This window comes from Antechinus flavipes, chromosome 3, assembly GCF_016432865.1.
Source record: "Antechinus flavipes isolate AdamAnt ecotype Samford, QLD, Australia chromosome 3, AdamAnt_v2, whole genome shotgun sequence".
Classification (NCBI taxonomy): domain Eukaryota; kingdom Metazoa; phylum Chordata; class Mammalia; order Dasyuromorphia; family Dasyuridae; genus Antechinus; species Antechinus flavipes.
The window spans coordinates 324,768,576-324,795,826 of record NC_067400.1 but is presented as its reverse complement, the minus strand read 5'-3'; the positions used below and the strand labels follow the sequence as shown (position 1 = coordinate 324,795,826).

The 27,251-nt window shown below is 36.1% G+C and overlaps 1 protein-coding gene across 1 annotated transcript in view; it reads left to right on the top strand.

The window, feature by feature from the left end:
• The window catches only part of SLCO2A1 (solute carrier organic anion transporter family member 2A1), a 146,101-nt gene that overhangs the window by 54,484 nt on the left and 64,366 nt on the right, over positions 1–27,251 (top strand). The window contains exons 2-3 of the mRNA XM_051985578.1: positions 12,708–12,845; positions 15,746–15,908. Of these exons, the coding sequence (XP_051841538.1) occupies positions 12,708–12,845; positions 15,746–15,908 (301 nt within the window). The remainder of the gene's footprint in view (positions 1–12,707; positions 12,846–15,745; positions 15,909–27,251) is intronic.

Sequence of the window (27,251 nt, the reverse complement as noted above, 5' to 3'; positions counted from 1 at the left end):
CTGCTGCTCATCCTTCATTCTTGATGAGGACCTATGACATCAGCAGGTGATGTTTTGACTTGCAAGTAAATTGGGTTTAAGGGAAGCAGAGCTGTGGAAAGTCATCAGGATCTCTTCATCAGTCATCAGAGAAGACCTGGATGCACTGGGGGAGACTCTGGCTTTTGTAAGCCAAGGTGTTTTCCAGGTGTCAGTTTATCTGAGGGAACACCCTCAGTGTTTATAGTGATTCAGTGATTAAAGGTTAGATAAGGATAGAGGGGAAAGATGACCTAGCTTATTTTCAAAATTAATCAGGGTGTGGAAGACCCTCAGAGGTTCTGGCCAGAAATAAATAACTGCTATTTATTCTCACCTTGAGCCATCAAAACCAAAACAATGAGATCTAACTGTCACTTGGCTTTTCTGTTGCCTCTCTCTCTCTCCTTGTTCATTCATTCATCCTTCATTCTCAGAGAGGACCAATCACTCTGTGGGGTTGAATTATTCATGAATTGGATTATAGTGAGTCATTAGCCTCTTCACTCTCCCCGTTATCAAAATCTACAGTAGTAAGGCAAAGATGATTGGCTCTCCTACACAACTCTTTCCACTCTATTTCATTAATGTTCTTAGATCATTAACACAGAACTAATTCAGGGCATGAATCTGGTCCAAGACTCACTTAGCCAGTTAACAATTCTTCCATTCTTTGATAGCACACACAGTGGTCAGTCTCCCAGTCAACCAGCTGATGAACAAACCATTGTTGGTTCCCTACCATGTTCTTAGCCTGAAGGAGATCTAGGGATGTGGCAGCCTTTACTTTATAATTATACACCTACAGATTCAGCTGTTAAATTAAATGTTGCCCTTCCATTGTTAGGATATCAGCACACTGGGGGAAAAATACTGAATCTGGAGTATTATGTTCATTTCTGGGTACCACTGATAAATTAAAGAAGTACAACCAGAATAAAAAAGGGTCTTTTGTCCACAACATATGAAGATCAGTTAAGGAACTGATATAGCTTATAGAAAAATAAATATGTGTATATGTATATTTAGGGAGAAAGGGAAAGTTCATAATAATTGTCAGCTTTTGAGGGTTTGTCATATATAAGAGAGTTTAAACTTCCTTCTTGATTCCAAGTAGATAAAGCACTGGGCTTGAAATCAGGAACTACTTGACTTCCTGGGTTCAAATTCAGTCTTAGACTCTTCCTGGCTATTCAAACCTGGCCAAGTAATGTCATCTCTTTTTTTTTTTTTTTTTGGTCTCAGTTTCCTTATCTGTAAAATGAACTAGAGAAGAAAATGGCAAACCACTCCAGAATCTTTGCCTAGAAAACCCCAAATGGGGTCAGGAAGAGTTGGACAGCACTGAAAAAAATTACTATTGAATAGCAACAGAGTGTCTAGAGTGTCTCTGTCTCTGTCTCTCTCTCTCACACACACACATGTCTGATTTGAGACACAAAACCAGGTTTATTGACTCCAGAATTAATAATAATAAAACTTGTATTTATATAGTGTTCTGTAATTTTTTAAGTCCTTTGTACTCTTTTGACTACACATGCTTGAATTTAATAACACTAAGTGATGTATATCCTGTTTTAAAACTTAGAAAATAGTCTATATATACATTATTTCATTTGATCCACATAACAACACCACAAGGAGAATAAGATGACGAAATAAAGGATAGATGATGATTTAATTAGGAAGATCTCTAGTTAGTTGAAGAACAATATCTAAGAAATGTTGAGTAATGGATCAGTGTCAACCTTTAAGAAAGTTGCTTGAAGTCTTGCTTCAAATCTGTCTTAGTCATTGGTCTAATCCAACTTTTTTTTCCCTAATAATTTGAATGAAAACTAGGAAGTGTGTTTATCAAATTTGCAATTGACACATCTTGAAGGACTTGTTAGTATAGTAGAGGACAGAATTGAGATCTCAAGATTATCAAGAATTGATAAGCTGGAATTATGGGTCCAATTTAATTCAATGAAATGGATTGTGTTCCTTCATTCTTGAAGAGGATCAAAATGACATCAGTATGTTATAATCAAATCACAGTGTGTCTGACTATGGCTGTTCAAACCAATATGGGCTTGGAATGCCCTGCCACAGATCAGACATAAATAGTGCCTATGAATATTTGGGGCACTCCTCTAATTTTGAGAACCTCATGTTTCTTCTGAGATAATTCAATTCTGCTTTGCTTATAGAGCTCAACATTTTCTCTGATGAGGGTACACTATTCTTGGTGGTCCCTTGCCAATATCGCCAATGTCATACAATCAATTCTAAAGTTCTTGAGAGATCAATATAAAATAACTCATAAATACCTGATAGAAAAATGTAGCTAGAAGTAGTCATGAAAAAGACCTTGTTTAGGTGTTGCTGTTGTTTTTTCAGTTATCTGCATGTTCAACGTGTTGGAAGGGTTGTGACAAGCAAATAAATAAAAAATAACAACTCAATGTATCTCACACTTCATTAAGAGAAGTATAGTGTGTACAGGTTATGGGAATTGATTGCGTCATTATACCTGGCTCAGATGGTATTTAGGTGACTGTATTCTTTAAATGACCTTTAAATAAGGTCATTGCTAAATTAGTTGATTCACGTCCAGAGAATAGTGATGAGGATGATGAAGGGAGCCAAACTACCAAATGAAGAATAGTTAAAAAAAAAAAAGTAAGTATCCTTATCTGTCCTTAAATATTTGTAAGATTGTTTTTTTTCCAAGGGGATTAGGTTTTAATCTTCCCTGGGAAGGACAAATAGGTTTAATGAGTAGAGATTGTAGAAAGGTGAATTTAAGCTAGAGAATTTTTTTTTAATCAATTCAATTTTTATTTTTTCAATGAATTAAAATATGTCTTCCACTTCTCCCTCCACTAAGAGAGAAAAAGGAACCCTCTGTTACAAACATATATGATTAAACAAAACAAGTTCTACCATTAGCCTCATCCAAACAAAATCTCATTCTACCCTCCGAATCTATCATTCTTTGTCAAGGAGTGAATACCATAGCATGGTTATCATGAGTTTACTGGAATCATGGTAAGTCATTACATTGATTAGAGTTCTAAAAATCTTTCAAGGTTGTTTATCTTTAGGTATTGTATAGTATAAATTGTTCTTCTGATTTTGCTCACTTTGCATCAGTCCAAATGAGTCCTCTTTGTCATTTCTTATAGCACAATAATATTCTATCACATATACCACAACTTGTTCAGCCTTTCCACAATTAATAGATTCCCCTTCAGTTTCCAACTAATAGACTTCTTGTGAAGGGTGTTGTAGAAGGGATTCATGTTCAGGCCTAAAATGGATCAGGTCCCTTCTACTAGAACATTTCCAACTCTTAATTTTTTATTTGAATACATGTCCTTAGATCCTGGACTTTAAACCCCCTTTGCATCAAAAGCTCTCTCTGCTTTTCCCCACCTCAATCACTTTCTCTTTATTGTTATACTTAGACTTTTTGAGCCCATTGAAAGACTGCTTTATTTTTGCCTTTCTTTGCCAAATAGGAATGTTAGAATCATAGGCACCAGAGCTGAAAGGGACCTTAGAGATTATTTAGTTCAACTTTACTTTTTCCAAATGGGTAAACCACGGTCCAGAGAATAAGAAAGAGCTTATATTAAGGTCACATAGGTGGTAAGTAGCAGAAATTCACACATGAACTATTGTTGTTATTCAATCATATATGACTATTCCTGATTCCATTTGGAGTTTTCTTGGCAAAGATACTGGAGTGATTTGCCATTTCCTTCTGCAGCTCATTTTACAGATGAGGAAACTGAGGCAAACAGGATTAGTTGACTTGTTCAGGGTCACAACCTAGTAAATGTTTGAAGTTGCATTTGAACTCAGATTTTCCTGACTTCAGGTCTAGTACTCTATCCACTGATCCACCAAGCTGCTCTAGGTGCAAGGTGTCTGATCCCAAATCTAGTGGTTTCATATTATCATAGATATCATAGATATCATAGATAGGTATCATAGGATACTCTACCACATCTTCCAGCTCCCCTGCATCTTCCATCTACTCATGACCAAATCATAAAAAGATTATAACTATGTATATATCTACAAGCTAAAAGAGTAAAATCTAGTCAGAAAAAAAACCCAGAGTCAGAAGTTCTGGGTTCAAATGCTGCCTCTGAAATGTACTGGTGTTATATTAGACAAGTCACTCAACCCTCCTGAGCCTCAGTTTCTTCATCTGTAAAATGAAGGAATTGAATTAGATTATCTCTGGGATCTTTTCCAGTTCTAGGTCCATAATTTAGACTCTTAACAAAATATATTTATTTTTAAAATTCAATTTTATTTTCAGTTCTGAATTCTCTCTCTCCCATCTCACCCTCTGTTGAGAAAGAAAAACAAAACCCATTGCAAATATGTGCAGTCAGCAAAAAAGAGAAAGAAAAGAAATTCCTACATTAGCTAAATCTTTTTTAAAAAATATGCCTCAGGTCCCAGTCTGTACTCAGAGTCCATCAGTTTTCTGTTGGATGTGGGCAGCATGTTTTTTACTTGTAAAGCACTATGCTAACTGTTAGAGTACAAATTGAAAATCATGAGTCCTCTGGAATCATGGTTGGCTACTTGTTATTCAGAATTCCTAAGAAAAAATTGTCATATATGAAATCTTCTCTTGGTTTTGCTCTCTTCCCTTTATCTGCCCCTCATTTACTTGTTATTTTTTAAATTCTTATTGTCTTTGCCAATAGGATGAATACGAGGTTGATTTCGGAGTTGTTTTAATGTGGATTTTTCCTAATTATTAGTGATTTGAAGCTTTCATATAGTTGTTGAGTTTTCTTTCCTTTGTTAACAACCTGTTCATATTTGTTGATCATTTTTTTGAGGGAAATATCTCTTGTTCTTATTCACAGAGTGTTCCAAAAGTCTTGATTCTATATTAAGCGTCAGTGTTGTTCAATTGTTTCAGTCTTTCCATGATACCATTTGGGGTTTTCTTGGCATAGATACTGGAGTGGTTTGCCATTCCTTCTCTAACTAATTTTACAGGTAAGGAAACTGGAGCAAATGGTTAGGGATTTGCCATAGGTCAAAAAACTTATAAATGTCTGAGAGCAGATTTGAACTCACTTTTAGGCCTAGTGCTCTAATCATAAACACCTCAGTTCCTCATCTGTAAAATGAGAGGGCTGAAGCTGATGGCTTCTGAGGTCCATTCTACCTCTAAATTTGCAATCTTCTGAGGGTGGAGAAGGCCATGTTGTAGTCAGTTGGACAACTGAGTGAAAGCAGGAATTCTGAGTGACTGGAGGTCCCGCTGAAAGTTAACTACATGAGCTTCAGTGCATGGAGTCAGAAATATTGCAAATGAGGCAACTAGATGATGCAGTGGACAGAGTCTAAGTGCTGGCCACATCTACCCCCTGCCTTCCATCTCAGCTAGAGGTATCCATTACTCTATCACTTTCTTCTCGGTACAGTACCATCATTATCATTACACCCCAAGTAACCTCCAGGCCTTGGTATTTATTCTGAATCTTCTCTGCTTGAGCACCGTCTGGTCTTTCCATTTGCTCATGAATTCTTCTTTTGAGTTGTTTTCCTCTTAGAATGTGAATTCCTTAAGAATAAAGACTATCTCAGTTTTCTATTCATATTCCAGCAATTAGCACAGTGCTTCACAAGTAAAAAATTTACTTTTAATAATTATCAATTTATTTAATATTTTTAATAATTTAATTAAGCATTTAATAAATAATTCTTATTTTCTATTTCATTCTTAAAACTTTCCATAATTCTATCTTTCCTGGAAATTTATCATTAAATGAAAGCAATTTGTGGAATATTATTGCTGTGAATTCATCCAGTAAACCTGATTTTCATGACCAAAGTGCAATAATCTCATTTCTACCATTCTTTCTACCTCCTTCCAGTCCTTGTTCTTCCCAAGCCAATCTCTACAATGATAATAGGTTTGCTCTCCATTTTGAACAATGGTTACAGAGCAGATCTTTAGGTAATATTTGTTGAATGAGTAATTTAGCCCATGTAAGACATAAAAATATTTTTTGACGCAGATAACTCCATCTACAAAAAGGATGATGAAAAATCTTTGCCAAGAAGATGAGAATTTCCCCTATGTTTGGCAATGCTGTGCCAGGAAAATGGCAACAAAACACTTGGAGCTGGTGCTTGTTGTCTCTTTACTTGTCCTTCCTTGCCCCTAAACCACATTCCTGATTCCTAGCTATCTCACCAAGTTCGTGCCTGGGGATTTCAGATTCTGCCAAGTTTACTGTAGCCCAGGAATGTATCAGGACCTGAAGAGACCTAGGTTGCCTCACCTTGCCTGAAGAGAGAAGGATCCAGGCTAGGATGGAAAGCCATCCAGGAAATCTCAAGAGGAGTGGGGGTGGGGGCTGGGAGAATAGAAATTCTGTTCTTAATTGTAAATGTCAAGACATCAGAGTCATTTCTAAACAATGCTGGTACAAGATGTACCTTTCAGTAAAAGAATCTGGGACAGGCAATTTTCTCCCACTCCACCTACTTTAACCACAAAGTTCTAGTAAAGTCAGTGGTTGTTAGTTGTTCTCGTTAAGTCAAGATTAGTCTGATGATCTGAATGGAGTAGGAGTGTGGTAATTGGAATTGAATTTAAGATCTGAGACAAAAGGAAAAAGGAAGAGAAGAAAGAAGAAAAACTAACTTAAAGAGGAAAAAAGGAAAGGAAACAAGAAGAGGAGGAAGAGAGGGAAGATAAAATCATGGTTGGAAGGACCTGAAGGGAAAAAAAATTCTAATTCTCCAAGGGAGAGTCAGAGACTGAAAGAAAGATCCCAGATGGAGCAAAATATTCATAGTTGCACTTTTTGTGGTAGCAAAGAATTAAAAGCGAAGTAGATGCCCATTGATTGAAGAATGACTAATCAAATTATGGTTCAAGAATGTAATGGGATAATACTGTTCTGGAAGAAATCATGAAAATGGTAATTCAGAGAAGCATAGGAAGACTTATGAAATGATGCTGTGAAATAAACAGAAATAGGAAAGCATGATATACAGCAAAGTAAATGGAAAGCACAACAAAATGATGAAACTGAATGGAAATATCAACAGAATAATGAAACTGAATGCTGTGTAAAAGAAGCATCTAGGTGGCAAAAGGGATAGAATTCAAGACTTGGAATCAGGAAGAGTGGAGTTCAACTCCAGCTTCAGACTTTTAATGTAACTTAACCTCTCTCTGCCTCAGTTGCAGCCTCTGTAAAATGAGAAGGTTGGTTCTGATTCCTTCTCAGATCTGTTTCAGCTCTATACTTATAATCCTATGGCAATTATAATAATCAAAAAATCTCAGGAGAAGAGTTGAGACAAGGAGCCTTCTTTCTCTCTTCTTTTTTGGAGGCGAGGAGGACTACAGGTGGGAGAATGCTACCTGTCCAGTCAGAAAAGTTAATATGCTTGGCAGCTTTTACTTAATTGCTTTTTTCCCTTCTTTCTTTTTATATTGTCACTTGTAAAAGAAGGTTATGTAAAAATGAAAGACATGGATAAAATATTTTTAAAAATCAAAACAAATTTAGAAGCACTGCTGATACATAAGTGAATTAGTTCAACTATTCTAAAGAACAGTTTGGGATCAGGCAAGAAAAGTTCCTAAAGGATTCCTTCTCCTAGGATAAAATGGGTCCCAAGAAGTTTATTGACAGTAAGAAAAAAATTCATGTATAAAAATACTAATAGCATCATTATCTGTGAAAACAAAAACTGGAAAGTGTTCTTGAGTTGTTTCAGTCATTTTTGAATCTTCATGGACCATTTAGGATCTTCTTGGCAGAGATATGGAAGTGTTTTGCCATTTCCTTCTCAAGCTCATTTTATAGATGAAGAAACTGAGGTAATCAGAGTTTAATGACTTTTCCAGGGTCACACAGCTAGGAAGTATCTGAGGCTAGATTTAAACACAGGAAGAAGAGTGTTCTTGATTGCAGGCCTGGTTCTCTATCCCTTCTGCCACTTACCTACCCTAGAAATTAAATACATGCCCAATAATTGTGAAATAGCCTGATAAATTACAATATGTGACTGTAACAGAATATTACTATACCATGGGGAATGATGAATATGAAAAAATGCAGTGACATGGAAAAGTTGTATGAAATGAAGCAGACTGAGGAAAACAGAACCAAATACACATCCAACGACTTCAACAATGAATACAGAGTCAACTTGAACTTGGTTATTATGTTTTCCTCATTCTGTAAAATAATCCTTTGCTACTTTTGGACTCAATCTATCTAATTAATACTTCTCCATTTTCTTGTATCATTATTTCTGTAAACAGTGGCTTGAAGTTGTATTCATATGCTTCTTGCACATATATTGGAAGGTAGACTCCTAAAAGTTTTATACATCCTGCAGTTCTTTGCAATTACATTTATCTATTTTTGCTGGGTTTTATTAATATTGTATGGAAATGTGTATGAGTTATGTGGATTTATTTTATTTATTGCAACTTTGATTAGGCTTAATTGTTTCAATTAGTTATTAGTTGACCCTTTAAGGTTCATTATTTACAACTAAGAGAAATGTCTTGGTCCTGAACTTTTGGATTCATCATACCCAATTACTACTTCTCCATTTACTGAGGTCTGTCTTTATTTCTATAAACAGTAGTTTGTAGTTGTATTTATATACTTCTTGCATATATCTTGGCAGGAAGACTCCTAAAGTTTTTCTACATCCTGTGGTTCTTTGCAATTATCTATTTCTTCCTGATGGATTTTATTAATATTGTATGGAAAAGTGGATGAGTTGTGTGGATTTATTTTATATCCTGCAATTTTGATAAAGTTTAATTTTTCAATGAATTATCAGTTGATCTTTTAGGGTTCATTAAATACAAATTGGAAAAGGGTCTTAGTCCTGAATTCAAAAATTTCCTTGGTCTGACACAGTAAAATCTTCACAATTTGTTTTCTGACACTGGCTTTATTGAAAGATACATGGAGATGGGAGAAATTTGGGCTTTAGATTGTCAAAGCTATTTCCATATATTCTCCTGTCCTGGTCTTGAAATCAGTTCAATTTCAGTCTTGTAATTGTGTGATGTAGAGTTGAACCACCCACCTATTGATGGGAGAGAAGGTAGATTTAGAGTTAAATATAATCCAACAGGATTCCTCAGGATTCAAAATTCCTTGTCTGTATGTATATACTTCCCAGTGCTAGTTATTAATTTTCTAGGTTTTGGAATTGATCAGGGCAGCATAGTCAAAAAGATTTAACTAGGTTCCTCAGTGCTAAAAGAATCCCCTGTCTGTGTAGGGCATAATCCCTCTCTGGGGCTGCTGAAGGAAGACTAACACCTCCGGTGTGAGGGCTGCTGAGCTTTTTTCAGGCTCTTTCTTCTTTGGTGTCCACCTGATTCATCCAACTCTCATTTGTGCTTCCAAGAAGTTGTAACCATGGCCACAAACTGATAAATGGCTTCAGCAGATGGACTAAGCCAGATTAAGAGCAATTGAGGGATTTTTTAAAATTAATTTTTGTATGTTAAGCATGGTAAAATATATGTAAATCGAATATAGACATACATATTTATACAATTATTGTGCTGCACAAGAAGAATCGGATCAAAAAGGAAAAAAATGAGAAAAAATAAAATTCAAGCAAACAACAACAAAAGAAGTGAAAATGTTATGTTGTTATCCACACTCAGTCCCCACAATCCTCTCTCTGGGTGTAGATGGCTCTTTTCATCACAAGTCTGGAACTGGTCTGAATCATCTCATTGTTGAGAAGAGCCACGTCTATCAGAATTGATCATCGTATAATATTGATGTAGCCGTGTACAACGTTCTCTTGGTTCTACTCATTGTACTCAGCATCTGTTCATATAAGTCTCTCTAGACTTCTCTGTATTCATCCTGCTGGTCATTTCTTACAGAACAATAATATTCCATAACACTCATATATCACAATTTATTCAGCCATTCTCCAATTGATGGGCATCCATTCAATTGCCAATTTCTGGCCACTATAAAGAGACCTGCCACAAATATTCTTGCACATACAGGTTCCTTTCCCTTCTTTAAGATCTCTTTGGGATATAAGCTCAGTAGAAACACTGCTGGATCAAAAGGTATGCACAGTTTAATAGCCCTTTAGGCATAATTTCAAATTACTCTCCAGAATGGCTGGATCCATTCACAACTCCACCAACAATGTATTAGTGTAACTGAGGGGATGGTGGTTGGGGATGGTGTAAAGACTTCACCAGTGCAATGAGTGGTTGAGAACAATTTATTCTGATGTTCATGAAGGCAGCTAAAGCAGAAGTTATAGAGAGCTTAAAGCTTGGTCAGGAAGAGAGAGGTCATCTACTTCATCTTGGGGTAACACTGGTCATGTCCTGTCCCTGGACTTTGGCAACTCTGACTCACTTAAATCCAATTTATCCATGAGTCAAAAGACATTCACTTAGTCATGTCATTTTTGGTCCTCTTTGAGCTTGATTTAACCAACTCCCTCTCTAATGAATCTTGTGTTTTCTGTATGCATTAAGGTTTCTCAGTATTGCAGACAACTAAGCTTTGGGTCACCAATTCTAACCGAAGTCAGACCCCTTCCAAGGCCAGAAAACAGAAGCATTAGTTTATGACTTTCTGACTGTGGAGCGGTCAGGGTCCCACTAAAGACTGACTCCAATACATTCTCTTTCTTCTGAAATACATCCGCATCATCTATATTCTTTTTCCTTGTTTTGTTATGTGTTAGGTTATGTGTCTCTCAGTCTCTCTCTTTCTGGGTCTCTCTCACTCTCTGGCTCTCTGTCTCTGTCTCTATATCTCCTTAATTCTGTTTTTCATTAACTACTTTTACCCTGCTATACAAGAATAGTGTCTCTGAGGATCCGGAATCTGGAGACTATTAGATTTCAGAGTGAATTAGAATTATTAGAAGACCAAGTTCCAAAGCTTCCATTTAGAATCATGGTTATACTTTTGTTTTCTCTTGCCATTTCCTGACACAAACTACTTGCCCCCCTCCCCAAGATCAAATTTAGCTCAGACACTTAACACTTCCTAGCTGTATGACTCTGAGCAAGTCACTTAATCTCAATTGCCTAACACACACACACACACAAATTAGTTTAAAAATTTTAATTTCTTCTTTTTATATTTCTTCAACTATTGGGGGGGATAACAGCCCCCCTCTCCCAGAATTGTTGTGAGGATCAAAGGAGGCTTAGTACAGTGTCTGGAATGTATTAAGTACTATATGATGCTTATTCCCCCCTTTCCCCCTTCCTGGAATAGAAATTCTTTCCTGTCCTAATACCTGATAGGAATGGCCACTTGTGAAGGCATGTTTAAGTGCCAGGAATTGGCCATTATAAGCACTGACCTTGTCAGAGTAGGAGAGGCAACACGGAATCTTGGCTTTGGCCCTGTGACTTGGAATGAGGAGTACTAAAAAGGAGTGAGGTTAAACTTTGGAATGAAAAGAACATGGGAATGCAGCACTAATTAGTTCATTTAAGATTCCAGTTCTGTAATAATTGAAAGGCAATTTATCAGATCACAAAATGAAATCACTTTCCCATCTTCTCCCACATATACTTCTTTCCCTAAAGGATTAATATTGCTCAAGGGATCATTGAGTAGTGATGTGGACCCTCTAAACCAGCTCCTTAAGCTGGAGCCCATGAATTTGATATTCTCAAAAATATTTTTGTAACTATTTCAATATAATAGCTTCCTTTATAAATCCATATATTTTATCTTATGTATTTAAAACATGATTCGTATAAAGGGTGCATAGGCTTTAGCAAACTGCCAAAGAGATCCAAGGCAAGAAAAGAATTAAAGATTCTTGCTCTAAAGCTCAATATGTGATAGCTGGGGAAAATGTTGCTACTGCCACTAACACAAATGAAGCTAGGAGAATCAATTTGGGGAACTGAGATTGCCAGGAGGATTAAATATGATATATAAGCCTTGGATTGTGGAGGACATCTCTTCTCTAGCTAATAAGTCATCTAACTTTTGGGAACTTTGCTAGGTATTTATTCTGTTCTACAAAAGTAACAGGAGATGCAAGAAAGGCACAGACAAAATAAAGTATTATTATTATTATTATTAAGTGCACATATTTTAAATGTTTTATCAAAATTTAAATAGTTTGGCTTTTAGAATTTGACATATTTTATTATTTCTCATGTAAATTTTTGTTGAGATTTGTTATATGTTTTTCTTTTTTTAAACAGGTTTATTCTTTAAATTAAAAATATAGTTGAATATTTGCTATCTTCTCTTAAACCTTCAGCTTTCCTGTTTTTTCTTTGTGGGTTGATGATTATTTTAGTTTTTTTCCCCCCCTCTGGCTTTATCCAACATCTAAACTAGATCCAGAATATTTGGACAAGGATCTTTCTGCTGGCATTTGGAAAGGGACAATCTTTGAATGGATTTGAGAGGTCCCTTAAACTAGTCCCACTTCTTAGAGATGAAAAAAACCAAACCTGGAAGAGTTAAATACCCATGATCACTTAAAGAGTTATTGTTAGAGTTGGGAGCAATCCACAGTTATCTCTGGATTCCCAGCCCAGATCTCTCTCCATGGTGGATGAGAAAGCCCAAAGCCAGAGGAGGCTGGGAATAGAATTGCTCAAGAATGGGAGTGATTGACTGACTATTGCATATTCTGTCTGACAGGTGTTTGTGCTTTGTCATGGTCTCCTGCAATTGTGTCAGCTCCTCTACAGTGCCTACTTCAAGAGCAGTCTCACCACCATTGAGAAGCGCTTCGGTCTTTCCAGCTCTTCTTCTGGCTTTATCTCCAGTTTAAATGAGGTAAGTGCCCATTTATCCTTTTGTCCTGGACCTACTAGTAGAGATCATGGGGAGGAGCTGAGTAGGAGGAAAGAGGAGGGACTTGGGTATAGGAACACATGTCATACTCTGTCCCAGATGCCCCACAAGAATAGGTTGACTATAGTTTACTAATAAATTCTGGCAAGAATATTAGGATGGAAAGGGATCCTAGAGAATATAGCATAGCTCTAGAGCTAGAAGGCACATTACAGGTCATGTATTCTCATCAGCCCATTTTCTAGATGGGGGAAGCTGAGGCCTAAAGAAGTAAAAAGAAATATCCAAATCACATAGATCATAAGTAGCAGAAAGTACATTCAAATGCAGGACTTTCCCCTATGATTCCATGATCATCTTGTACATTTCATTTTAAAAAAATATAATTGGAAGGTAACTTTACTTTCAAAAATTTTATTTATTTTATTATGAATTTAACAAATACATAAAACGAGCATTTTTACATGCAAAGTAGTCAGAAAAAAGAATTGTACATGAAATTCTATCATGTGAAGCTTAATTTCTTCTTAAGTTTAGACTTAATTTAACATGTAATTTTCAAAGCTGTCCAGTTTATATTTCCTTCTGTCTTTCTTTATCTGTGCACTTTAAAATAATGTTTCAATGATCTTTTTTTTCTTTCTTTCCTTTTCTTTTTTTGAAAGGAAGGGCAGTCTTGTGGCTATCTTTTCTAACCCACTCAGCTCTCTTCTCCTTACTTTTCCTTTAAAGTATATAGTAAATTCAACAAATAATTTCTTTTTAAAAAAATAATCCTTTAGCACTGATTTTAAAATGTGGAGTTTCCTATTTTCTCCTTCTATTTAGGCCCTTCTCTAGTCATTGAGAAGACAAGCAGTACATCAGTTATTCATGCGAAGTCATGCAAAACATTTTCTAATTGGTAGTCTGGAGATGTGGCTAATTATTTAATTGATCAGAGTTCTTAAGTCTTTTGAAATTTATTTTTACATTGTTGTTTTATAAATTATTTTTCTTGCTTTCTTAACATCATCATATCGGTTTATATAAATCTTCCTAGGTTTTTCTGAAACTATTTCATCATTTTTTGTGGAATAACATTTCATTATGTTCAGATACCACAACTTGTTCAGCCATTTTTCAACTGATGGGCCTTACCTCAGTTTTCTTTTCTTTTCTTTCTTTTTTTTTTTTTTTTTTGCTGTAGCAAAAAGAGCTGTTATAAACATTTTTGTTATATATGGACTCCTTTCCTCTCTCTTTGAATTCTTTAAATATTAGCCTACTAGAAATATCACTGGGTTAAAGAAAATGCATAGTTTAATAAATTTTGGGGCCTAGTTCTAAATTTCCTTCCAAGTCAATTGGGTTAATTTACCACTCTGCCAACAATATATTAGTGTAACTGTTTTCCTAAAGACTCATCAACAATTATCAATTTCTTTTCCTGTTATCTTTGCCAATGTTATCCAACTCCCTCATTTTATAGATAAAGTCTTAACTGGAATTAAACAGATAAAAAAATAAAAATAGCAGAACCAGGATTCAAGTACAGGTTTGATTCTGCTCTACTTCCTGATAAATAGAGATTTCCCAATTTTTTTCCTCAAATTCCAGGAAGATATGTCATCTTTCAAGTTATGAAACTTTCTTTAGTTACTGGGAGTTTCTTTGAATGGCAGAAACATGAAGAAGCTTTCAAAAGTAAAGAGAAATGTGGGCAGAGACTGGGTTATGACTCTAAATCAAGGACTATTGTCTTTTTATGATAGTCTTTTTTCACATCATTATCACTTTCTAATGACTCCCTACTCCCGTAACTCATTCTAGAACCCTTTCTTGTACCAAAAGTTTATGTTGTATTATTTCTATTTGGGGATCTCCTACTCTAATTCTCAGAACAGTTCCCATTTCCTGCCTCCATGCCTTTATATTGACTATTTTCCATGCCTAGAATATTCTCTCTCCTCACCTGTGCTTCTTAAAAATCCTTGATTTCCTTTAAGACTGAGATCAAACCCCCATTCTTACCGGAAGCCTTTCCCAACCCCCACCTGTTAGTGCCTTCCTGTTAAGGTTGACTTTCTTCCGGGCAGATAAATAGCTCAGCGGGCCTAGAGTCAGGAAGACCTGAATGCAAATCCAGCCTTAGACACTAGTTTTTCTTTTTTTTTTTTTGACCCTGAGCCTCTCACTTAATTTCTATTTGACTTAGTTTCCTCATCTGAAAAATGGGATTAATAATGGCATATACCTTCCAGAATTATCAATGATCAAATGAAATAATAATTGTAAAGCACTTGGCACAGTAACCGACACATAGTAAGCACTATATGTTGTTGTTTAATCTTTTCAGTTACATTTGACTCTTTGTGACCACATTTTGAGTTTTCTTGGCAAAGATACTGGAATAGCTTGCCATTTTCCTTTCCAGTCCATTTTATAGATAAGAAAACCAAGGCAGAGTTAAGTGACTTGCCCAGGGTTCCACAGTTAGTATTTGAGGCCAGATTTGAACTCAGGAAGCTGAATCCAGCTGACTCCAACTGATTCTAGCTCCAATATTCCATCCACCAGCCACCTAGCTGGCCAATAGATGTTACCTAGTATTGTGTATCTATTTCTATGAACGTTATATTACCTATTAGAATTAGAGAATTACTTGAAAGAAGGAATTGTTTTTGCTTGACTTTTATGCCCACAGTACTTAGAACATACAAATTCCCTTTCTCCTTCCCTCCCCTCCCCCATTGATATTTAGGAATGTATTGATTGATAGATCCCAGAAGTAAGACCTTTCTTGGGTACCTAACAAGATATCTTTCCTTCTGATCACTTAAGCCTGGATGGCTCGGATCTCATAACACTGTGATCTCGTAACACTGTGCTCTCAACCACAGATCAGCAATGCTCTTCTCATCATCTTCGTCAGCTACTTCGGCAGCCGAGTTCACCGGCCCAGGCTCATTGGCATTGGGGGCCTCCTGCTGGCCACGGGAGCTTTTCTTCTCACCCTCCCTCACTTCCTCTCGGAGCCATACCAGTATTCTTCTTTTCTTGGGGGTAAGTAACTTTCCCCCTAAACTCTCTCCCAACACATATGCTATGCCCATCTTCTTCAGACCCAAGCTCCAAAGCAGAAAGAATCGTCTTCCTTTCTTAAAGAGAAACAGTTAAAAAGGGTTTATTTCAGATACAGAAAATACGTACACAAGTTGATCAACAGAATACTGAATACTTGCTTCTTCATGAACTTACTTTTTTGTTTTTTCAAATCCTAGATTTACCTTGTGTAGTGAAAAGGGTAAAAGACAGCAGAGAATAGAATAGGTGTACTGAACCTTGTTTTAAATAATATTTTGTTCTAATGGTAGTCATCTCTAGCACAGGATGAGAAGGAAGGGAAAATATAAAAAATGCACAGAGAGAATAAAAGAAAATTTAGAAGGAAGTATAGAAGGCAGAGAAGCTTTGAAAATAATGTGTAGCATTTATTTTATAATTTTTCAAAAAAGTAAACAATGAAATGTAAATTCATAATTTTACAGTAAATCAATATTTTTATTCTGTATACATGGAAATCTCTTTTTAAAATCTTCATATATTTAAATTCAATGAATAAAAAAAGAAAAAAGAAAAAATATATTATAATTGGTTTCCTTTGTAATCCTCTGTGTTTTGTTTTGTGTGTTTAAAATCATTATTCCAAGAAGAAGTCCATAGGTTTTACTCAACTTCCAAAGGGGTCTGTTTCGCACAAGAGGTCAAGAACTCCTAGTAAAAGGGATAGAGAGTTGGTCACAAAGTTAAGAAGAACTGAATTCAAAATCCTGCCTCTGAGAGGAACTAGCTGTGTGACCCCTAGCCAAGTGATATAAGTCCTCTAGGTTCTAGATTACTCTCTCTGGCTATAAATTGCTTAGAAGATGCTCAAAGACCTGCACTGGTAAGTTTCTTCACTAGGAATTCCCCAAGTCTGTTTCTGTCTCTTCCCTGATGCAAAAAAATGCTCAATTTGAAGTCATGGAGCTCTATTACTTGCTTAGTCAGATTAGTCTTTCTGAGACTCAGTTTCCTCATCTGTAAAGTAAGAATAATAATGCTTCTATTGTTTACCATTGAAGCAGTGCAGTGTGGTAGATAGTCTTTACTTGTTATCAAAGCCTGAATTCAAATCCTTCTTCTAACATTTGCTAGTTCTGATACTGAGCCAGACACTTTTAACTTTTCTACCTCGTTTTACTGATCTATAAGAGAAAAGTTGGATTTGATGATCTCTAAGGCTGCTTCTACCTCTAAAGCTTCAATCTTATAACTGAGTATTGCTGGGATTCAAAGAGGTCCCCACAAATGTGGAGTTCCAGGATGGTGCCACGAGATATTTCAAAAGAATTTTGCAGGCTCAGACCCATCTCCAAGTCAAGGAGTCAAGTTTATTATAATTGTGACGTCAATTAAAGTGGGCTAAGTTCCAAAAGAAATTAGCAAAGAATTAGAATCAAGAAAGTAAATTTATAGGGAAAAATGAGAGGGACCAGGTGCTTCATTTTAGTGATATGCTAATTTTATGACTTAAAGGTGGAATTGAGGAGTGGTCTGGTTCTGACTTTGTGTACAGATGCAGTACCTATAATTCTCTGGGTAGAGTTTGGGGTGGAGGCTGGGGGGGGCGTTAGGGAACATTATGGAGGTATGTTTTTAGGCCATCACTAGGCCATGTGGTAGGCATCCAATTTTGTTTGTGTCAACTTTAAACACATCATATTTTTGCTCAATTAGTTTCAAAAACTCTTATCACTGGCCAACAGGCTGTTATCTGACAGCCAGCAATATTTGTGACCTAAGCATCCTGGTCATATAGAGTAAACTGAGGGCAGGATAGTCTAGGGGAAGAAATATATCATTTCTAACTATATCATTCCCAAGACCAGGTGGTGTTAGGATATTTCCACAACTTCTCTAGGAGCCCCACCACATCAATATAACCTGTGTTCTATCCTCATGCAAAGGTTGTGTAACAAGGACAGAAAGATTATAGATTTGGAGCTGGAAGGGATCTCAGATGCCATTTAGTCCAACGTCCCAATTTTATAAATAAGGAAATGGTTGGTAAATAATAATGGAATAATCATTTACATAGCACCTATTATGTGCCAGGTAATAAATTAAATGATTTATAAGTATTATGTTATTTAATCCTTACAACAACGAGAGGTAAGTGTTACTATTGCAGTTAAGGAATTGGAGGCTATGTGACTTGTCCAGGAACACACAAACTAATATCTGAGGCTAGATTTCAACTCCGGCTCCATTGCACCATGTAATAGAGGTAGTATAATCTGGTTCTTTTGAGTATATTAGTCTTAAAACCCTCTGTAAATGTGAACTATAACTTGTGTTTTATAACTTCTGTTCCTGTTGTTCTTTGAGCTCAAGATTGATTATTAGTGTCCCCAATAAAGGGGAGCTAAACCCTAGATGCAACTGTTGGCTCAGTAAATAGAGCTCCGAGACTAAAGTCAAGAAGACCTGAGTTCAAACACAACCTCAGATTTAGTTCCTTCCTAACTGTGTGACACTGGGGATGTCACTTCACCCTGTTTGCCTCAATTTCCTCATATGTCAAATGAACTCAATAAGAAAATAGCAAACTACTCCAGTTTCAAATTTCAGATGGATTGTATACAACTGAAATAAGCCAGCAACAATGAGCCCTAAATCTGTTTGTTTTGATTTATTGAGACTGTTTTAGTGGGGAAGATACTGAAACGATTAACTAATGAGATGAAGCAAGTGACTTCTTCCTCAGTTCTGATTATTTTATTTTTCTCTCACACTTATACCATTCCTCCCTGATTTTTGATAAAAGTGCTTTTTTTGCCCTGCCTTCCTCAAGATAGAGCTCAGAGGCCCATACAGGAGATTAAGTAGAGCCCCAGAGCTAAATGATAATAACTCAAGGCAAAGTTCAGAACTGTATGGATTGAACACTAAGTCCATAGATGGGTTTCATTCCTGATTCTGTAGCTAACTAGTTGAAAGACCTCAGACAAGTTATTTTTCCTCTTGATTTCCTCATTTATAAAGTGTTAGTGTTGGTGTCTCCAGAGAGCTGTTAATTAATCCAGATCTCATTCTATCTCCTGGGAAAAGAGCCTTTTATACATTTAAAAATAGTCACTAGAACAGTGAGTATGGGTGCAGACCAAGCACCTTAGAAAGAAAAATGGTAATGCAGTAAATTTAAAATGGGTTCTGTTTCAGAAAGGTTTAGGTTTGGTTCTAACCGTTCCTCCTTATTATATTTGCTCTTGGCAAGTGACTTGACTCTTCTGCACCTCAGTTCCTTATTTATAAAATGAGAGGGTTGGACCAGATGATTTCTGATATCCGTTCTGCCTCTTGATCTGTGATCAGATAATTAAATAACCTTTACAATCCCCTATAACTTAAAATCTATTATTCAATGACATCAGATCTTATAGAATATAAGAGTATTAATCACAGAACAAACCAGTACTCATCTATGACCAGGATCTTAGATTTTCCTTCCTAAGGAAAGGCCATAGAGTTGTGTAGCCATCTAAGATGTTAGCACTGAGAGAGACCTGAGAGATCAAGTCCAAACCCCTTGTTTTATGAGTAATAGAACTGAAGCCTGGGGATATGTAGCGATAGGCATTTTAAAATGCAAGATTCCATCCCTGGCTTTTAGTCCTTCAATAACTATTTGTTGTGCACTGTGTGTGAGGCACTGTGCTAAACTTGGGGGATTAAAAAAAAGGCAAAAAAAGATGATCCTTGCTCTCAAGAAACTCAAAATCTAAAGGGAGAGACAACTTGTAAGTAACTGTATAAAATTGGGGGTAATCACGGAGAGGGGACATTAACATTGAGAGAGATTGGGAAGTCTTTCTGCAAAAGTTGGGACTTACAGGAAACTGAAAGGTAGAGATGAGAAGAGAGAGAATTCTAAGCCTGGAGATAGTCATTGACAAAGGTCAGAAAACAGGAGCTGGAATGTTTTGTCCAAGGAACAACAAAGATCAGGGCTACCTCTGACTCTAATGCCAGTGCTCTTTCCCCTGCACCAAAGAAAGCTTTCAAGAAGGATCTAGAGGAAGTCTTCAAAATACAAAGGGGGTGGGTGTTTGAGGAAGATGAACTCACCATTACAGCCCATAACTTATTCCTGAAGATTATAGGGAGCCATTGGAGAATGAAGGTGAATGAAACTCTCTTTTTCTCCGAATTGTTATGCCTGATCTTGTTCTTCTCCTTCTCTTCCTTCTCCTCCTCCTCCTCCTCCTCTTCTTTCTCCTTCTTCTCCTTCTTCTCCTCCCTTTTCCTTTCCCCTTCCCCTTCCCCTTCTCTTTCTTCCCCTCCCTCTTCCTCCTCTTCTCCTTTTTTCTAATTCTTCCCCTTCTTTTTCTTCTCCTTCTTCTCCTTTTCTTCTCCTTTTTTCTAATTGTCAGCACCATCATTATTATTTCTATTAAATTATTTAATACATTATTTCAATCATAATAATAGTTAGCATTATACAGTGCTTTAAGGTATGCAAAATATTTTACATATATGGTCCTTATTATAATGCCATGAAAGATGCTATTATCCCTATTTTGATGAGAAAATTGAGACTAAGAGATGTTAAATGACTTGCCTGGGAATATGCAGTTGTAAGTGTCTAAAGCACGATTAGAACTCAGGATTGACTCCCAAGTCTAACATTTTGTTCACTAAAGAACATGCTAATATTCTTCAAGGTAATTAGAAGCATGAGCTAAGGCAAATGAGGACCCATTCTGCCAGGTGGCAGAAAGGGTCAGTTTCAGTCACATACCAGCATACCTCCCTGCCTGCTAATTCCATTTTAATTGGACCTGGGTTCCTGAGTTATAATGGACCCTACATCATTTTCTTATTTTCATTCCAACACACACTCTCTGTAGGGAAGGGCGTCTGAAAACAATTACTTGGCTTTTCATCCAGGAATGGTAGCTTTACAAAGTCTTCAGGCCCACCCAGGAGGGAAATTCTCTGCATTTTATGTCTTAAGGTCTCTCTTCTTGCTCTGAACTCTATAGGAGAGTTTGGTAAGATGGTGAAAGCAGGAATGGTTTCCTCCTCCAGGTTTCATAGAGGCACCACAAGTCAAAATAGCTGGGACCGACTTGGTTTGTATCAAATATTATGTGATGCTGACCATAGAGTAGATTATTTTCCCTTAATTGAAAAAGAGTTATTCCTTAAAACCAAAGTTCTGGGTAGCAGTTGGACTGTCCTCAGAGGGAATTCAGATATCAGTTTAGAGCAGTGCTTCTTTAAAAAAATTAATTTAGTATTTTTTCCCAATTATTTCTAAAAAAGTGTTTTAAATTATTTCTTCAAAATTTGAGTTCCAGATTTTCTCCCTCCCTCTTGGAATTCCTCCCCCCTGCGCCCCCCCCGGGAAGGTAAACAATTCCCCTAGATTATACATGTATGGTCATACAAAGCACATTTCCATGTTAAGTCATACTGTGAAAGAAAACAGACAAAAAAAACCCACAAGAAAAATAATGTAAAGAAAAAGTATTTTCAATCTGCATTCAGGCTCTACCAGTTCTTTCTCTGGAGATAAACAGCAACTTTTCAATCATAAGTCCTTTGGAATTGTCTTGGATCATTGAATTGATGAGAATAGCTAAGTCATTCATAATTGATTATCACATAACATTACTATTACTGTTGTTACAATGTCCTCCTCTTTTGGTCATTCATTTAAATGTATCAGTTCTTTTGTATCAATTCATTTAAATCTTTCCAAGGTTTTCTGAAAGCATCCTTAGAGCAGGGTTCTTAAACTTTTGTGTGTATCTCCTTGACAGTCTAATGAAGCTAATGGGTCTCTTGTCAGAATGATGTTTCTAAATGTATAAAATGAAACATAAAGAATTAGAAAGGAAATTAATTATGTTGAAATATAGTTATCCCTTAAAAACAAAACAACAAAAACCAAAAACTCAAAAACCCTACATTAAAATCTCCTGATCCAAATGGTTCTGTAGTTCCTTGAAATTTGGAAGAAGAAAAAAGAAAGGGAAATGACCAGCTATGGTATCTACTGAAGTTGTTTTTTTCCCTTGTAATTTTTCCCTTTTTGATCAAAAAGCAAGCAAACAATAACAAAATAGGTGAAAATACTATGTTGTGATCCACATTCAATCCCCATAGTTCTTTCTCTAGTTGCAGATGGCTCTCTCCACAAGTGTATTGAAATTGGTCTGAATCACCTCATTGCTAAAAAGATCTACGGTCATCACAGTTAATCATTGTATAATCTTGCTGTTGCTGTGTACAATGATCTCCTGGTTCTACTCATTTCACCGAGCATCATTTCATGTAAGTCTCCAGGCTTTTCTGAAATCATCCTACTCATTGTTTCTTATAGAACAATAATATTCCATTACATTCACGCACCATAACTCATTCAGTCATTCTCCAATTGATGGGCATCCCCCAGTTTCCAGTTCCTTGCCACTACAAAAAGAACTGCCACAAACATTTTTGCATATTCCTTACTACACTTTTAAGGGCTGAGATGATATCTTCTCTAGAGGAGCACAGTCCTGCAACTAACTGTGGAATAAAATATGTTCTAAATGTCAATTGAAAGAAACACTATTCCTGCCCAACAAATTTGATTCAGCATTTATCAAAGACCCATCTTGTACAAAGACTCTCTTTGTACATGGTCTTCAACTTGTCTTTCTACCATCTGGTTATAAGGGGAATGGCTTAAATACCTTAATACCTTTCTTTTCTTTGGCTAAATTAGCAATTCCTTTTCACAGGTTTTGTTTGTTTGTTTGTTTTCTCCTTTGTTTTTATCTGACCTGTACCTTCATCAGTTTAGAGAACTCCCGGTGTGGAAATTCCCTCTTCAAAAGCAGATAGCACCTTTTGGGTCACTCAGAGAATTGCTTAGAGCCCTGAAAATTTGTGATTATCCCAGAAACCCATGACCCTTATGGGGCAGCTAGATGGTGCCATAGTGCAGAGCACTGGGTATGGAGTCAGAAAGAGTCATTGTCCTGAGTTCAAATTTAGCTTGCTTTGTGATTCTGGACAAGTCACTTGGTTTCCTCATTTGTTAAATGAGTTAGAGTAGGAAATGACAAACTACTCCAAAATCTTTGTCCAGAAAATCCCACTTGGGTTCACAAAGAAACAGACACAATTGAAAATTAAACTGGAGAAAACACACACACACACACACACACACACACACACACACACACACACACAACATGACCTCTCCATTTCTGAAGGAACCAAGCTATCTTTCCCATTTCATCTGAATCCCAAAAATATTCCTAGATTGGGCTCAAAACTCGAGGATGCACAGAACCTTTCATAAGATTCCCAAGAAAAGCATTCTCCTGGCCATCCATTTTCACTACTTATAACTCATCTCTCCTTCCTCATCCTTTAATTCCTGGCTTACCTGGCTTCCTTTAGTTCTCAAAATAAAATTGCATCTTCTACAAGAAACCTTTCCCATCATCCTCAATGTGTTATCTCTGAGATAATTTCCAATTTATTTTGTATATCTCTGTACATAATTGTTTGCATGTTGTCTCCTCCCATTAAATTCTGAGCTTTTGACAGCAAATCCTTTTTTTTTTTAATTTAAGTCTTTCTCAGCATAGAATATGGCACCCAGTAGATGCTTCATAATTCCATGTTTACTTGACTGTTCATAGACAATCACTAGGGATTTGGGGATTAGAAATTTATCACTCTGGACTTGGCTTTTTTTTCAACAATGAAGTGATTCAAGGTAATTCGAATAGACTTTTGATGGAAGTGCATCCACATACAGAAAGAGAACTATGTAGAATGAATATAGATCACAGCATAGTATTTTCACTTTTTTGTTACTGTTGTTTGTTTGCTTGTTTTTTTTCTTTCTCATGTTTGATCTGACTTTTCTTGTGCAAAGCATGATAAATATAGATTTTTTTTAAATTGCACATTGCTTGCTATTTTGGGGAAGGGGAAGAAAATGGAGAGAAAAATTTTTGAAAGACAAAGCTTTTTAAAAGTGAATGTTGAAAATTATCTTTGTATGTATTTGGAAAAATAAAATATTATTAAAATATTTATTATTCATTGATATCACTCACAAATTAATTTTCCTTTGTTGAATTCCTATCCATTTCCCTGAGGAGCAGTTGCCCCAGGAGAATATGTGAAAAAGTCGTAATAGCCAAATATTTAGAGGTGTGGACATTCCAGAAATAAGGAAGATCTTGCTTGTTTTTTTAATTGTTGCTAATATAAGCCAAGAAAGAAATATTTGGAAATTTTTCATAAGTCCAACTCAATGGGATGACCTAGTAAAATCTTATAATGGCTTTCTGAAGTGAGCCAAAGATGAAAAAGTTTCCTTAGACAGGAAACCAGTCAATGTGATACTAGTTTATTGTATGAGATAAGAGAAAGAACTTTGGAAATTAGTTATCTGGTAAGATGAGCTGTGATCTATAAAAAGGACTAACGACAAAAACTTGAAGAAAGTCTATACTGAGAGACAATGGATGAGACATAGGCAGGAAGCCTCTGAATTTGTCAAGGCTAAATAGCAACAACCAGAGCCAAGTATTTTATGGAAAATTAAGAAATTAGTAAAGGGAAGGAACACAAAAGATATTATTATGCAACTCAGTAGTCATTTTCCTTTCACCAAGATATACACAGCACTTAGATTCTGGTTGCAGTATTATCTGTACTGATTGAATATAATTTGGACTTGAATTCAGGTATACCTGAGTTCAAATCCCACCTCAGATATTTACTAGCTGGGTGACCCTGAACAACCAATTGCCTTCTGACTCAGTTTCCTCACGTGTACAATGAGAATTTTATTAAGTAGCACTTGCCTCTCAGACATATTGTGAGGACAAAATGAGATGATATTTACAAAATGATTTGTAAATTTTAAAGCACTATATACATGTTTATTATTATTTTTATTATAACATCACATGTGTTCTTTGGACCTCAATTTCCCTATCTAAAATGAGAGCAGTTGAGATAGATGTTTCAAAAGATTCTTCCAGTTTTACCTTCACTGATTCTGGGAACCTCCATCTTTAGAACATCCCTAGGGAGAATTATCTTAGTCTGACCTGTGGAGGGAGAGCTTGATGGCAGCATATGTGGATTTGGTATTGTAAAATTGGAGAAATTTTAACTGGTAAAAAGAGAAATAGAACATCTAATGAAGTGAGAAGAAACAAGACAACATTATACACATCACTAACAAGATTATGCAATATCAATTCTAAAGGCCGTGATTCTTTTCAGCAATGAAGTGATTCAGGCCAATTCCAATAGACTTGTGATGGAGAGAACTATTTGCATACAGAGGGAGGACTGTGGGACTGAATGTGGATCAAAGCATAGTTTTTTCATCATTCTGTTGCTGTTTGCCTATTTTTTTCCTTTCTCATTTTTTTTCCTTTTTGATCTGATTTTTCTTGTACAGCATGATAAATGTAGAAATATATATATAGAAGAATTGCACATATTTAACCTATATTAGATTGCTTGCTGTCTAGGGTAGGGGGGAGATGGGGAGGGAGGGAGAAAAATTTGCAACAAAAGGTTTTGCAAGGGTATATGTTGAAAACTATCTTTGTACATATTTTGAAAACTAAAAAAGCTATTATAACAATTAACAAACAAATAAATTAATCAATTTACATGTTATATATATATAAAGAAATAAGAGCAACACTGACCTAGAATCCACCTCTACAGATTCCCAGTACTGAGCTCATTCCATTTAACTATGTGGTTGGCATTAATAATATTTTTTTAAATTGAATTTTATTTTCAGATCTGAATTTTTCCCTCCCCACTTCCCCACCTCCACAGTGAGAAAACAAGAAAAACAAAACCATATGAACCTGTATAGTCAAGCAAGGCAAATTCCTGCTTTAGTCACATTCAAAAAAAAAGTGCCTCATTTTTTCTTCTATATATGTTACCTCTGTCTGGAGGTGAGTAGCATAACATTAATAATAATACTGATATATTAATACTCTTTCTACTACTAGCTAACACACCTGAGAATTTTTTTAACACACTTAAAATACAGTATTTTATTTGATTTTCACAACAACCACATGAAGTGCTATTTTTCTTATTTTATAGGTCAAAAATTGAGCTTCAGACAACTTGCTTAGAGTCACACAGATGATATTTGAAGTGGGATTTGAACCCAGGTCCCAAGTCCAACATCCTATCCTATAAACCAACCTGCTTCTTATAGCTTTGTTTTCAATACCTGGAGTCACAAGAGATCAGCACCTGGCTCTGCCCCTTACTACCTGCGTGACCCTAGTCACCCATAACATGTCTGATCCTCTTAGGGGCAGTTTGATGGTGCAGGGATAGAGTACCAGCCTTAAAGTCAGGAGAACCTGAGTTCAAATGTGGCCTCAGACACTTGACACTAATTATGTGACCCAGAGAAAGTCACTTAATCCCAATTACCTAATAAAAAAAAATTCTAATTCTTCTTAGCCTAAGTTTCCTTATTTGAAAAATGAGAGGATTGTACCAGATCAGCAATTCTTAAATATATTGCTCTCAGGACCCCATAATACTCTTAGAATTATTGAGCCCTCTTCCCACATGTTTATATGGAATCTATCATTGATAGTGACCAAATTAGAAATTAAAACATTTTTGTATTATTGTGAAAAATGTTTTGACTCCATGAACCTCTAGAGAGGTTCTTGGGGATCCACAACAATCCTTATCCCCACTTTGATAAATATTCTGTTAAATGGACTTTGACATTCCTTCTAGCTCACCATAAATGAAAAAAAAAAAACCTTTATTATTAAACTTCTTGTCAGGCACTGAGCTAAATTCTGGGAACACAAATAGAAGCTAAAAGAAAAGTTCCTGCCCTCAGGGAGCTTACATTCTGATTGGTGAAGACAACATATAAAAAGGAACAGAGAATCTGGAGAGGGAAGTTCTGGGGAAGTGAGGGTCTGTAGTGAGCCTTAGCTAGTATAGCTACTTCTTCAAATAGCAGGTCTTGGAGAGGAACTCAGTAGTGGAGGAGGATGTTGGCAGCATGAAAAGTCTAGAGGAGAAATAGTTTAGGGAGTCATGGGCTGAATTTGATTAGAAGTAATTTATGATCTGTGATCCTATTATTTCAATGGATAAAGTTGACTATGAAATAGAAATTCAAATTGGATTAGCATTGAGAACTGACTCATGCATAGTTTGTTTATCCAGATTGTACTTGCTAGCTGTGTGACTACTAGACCAAGTTTTTAACAGGGGTTTGAGAATTAAAACACACACACACACACACACACACACACACACACA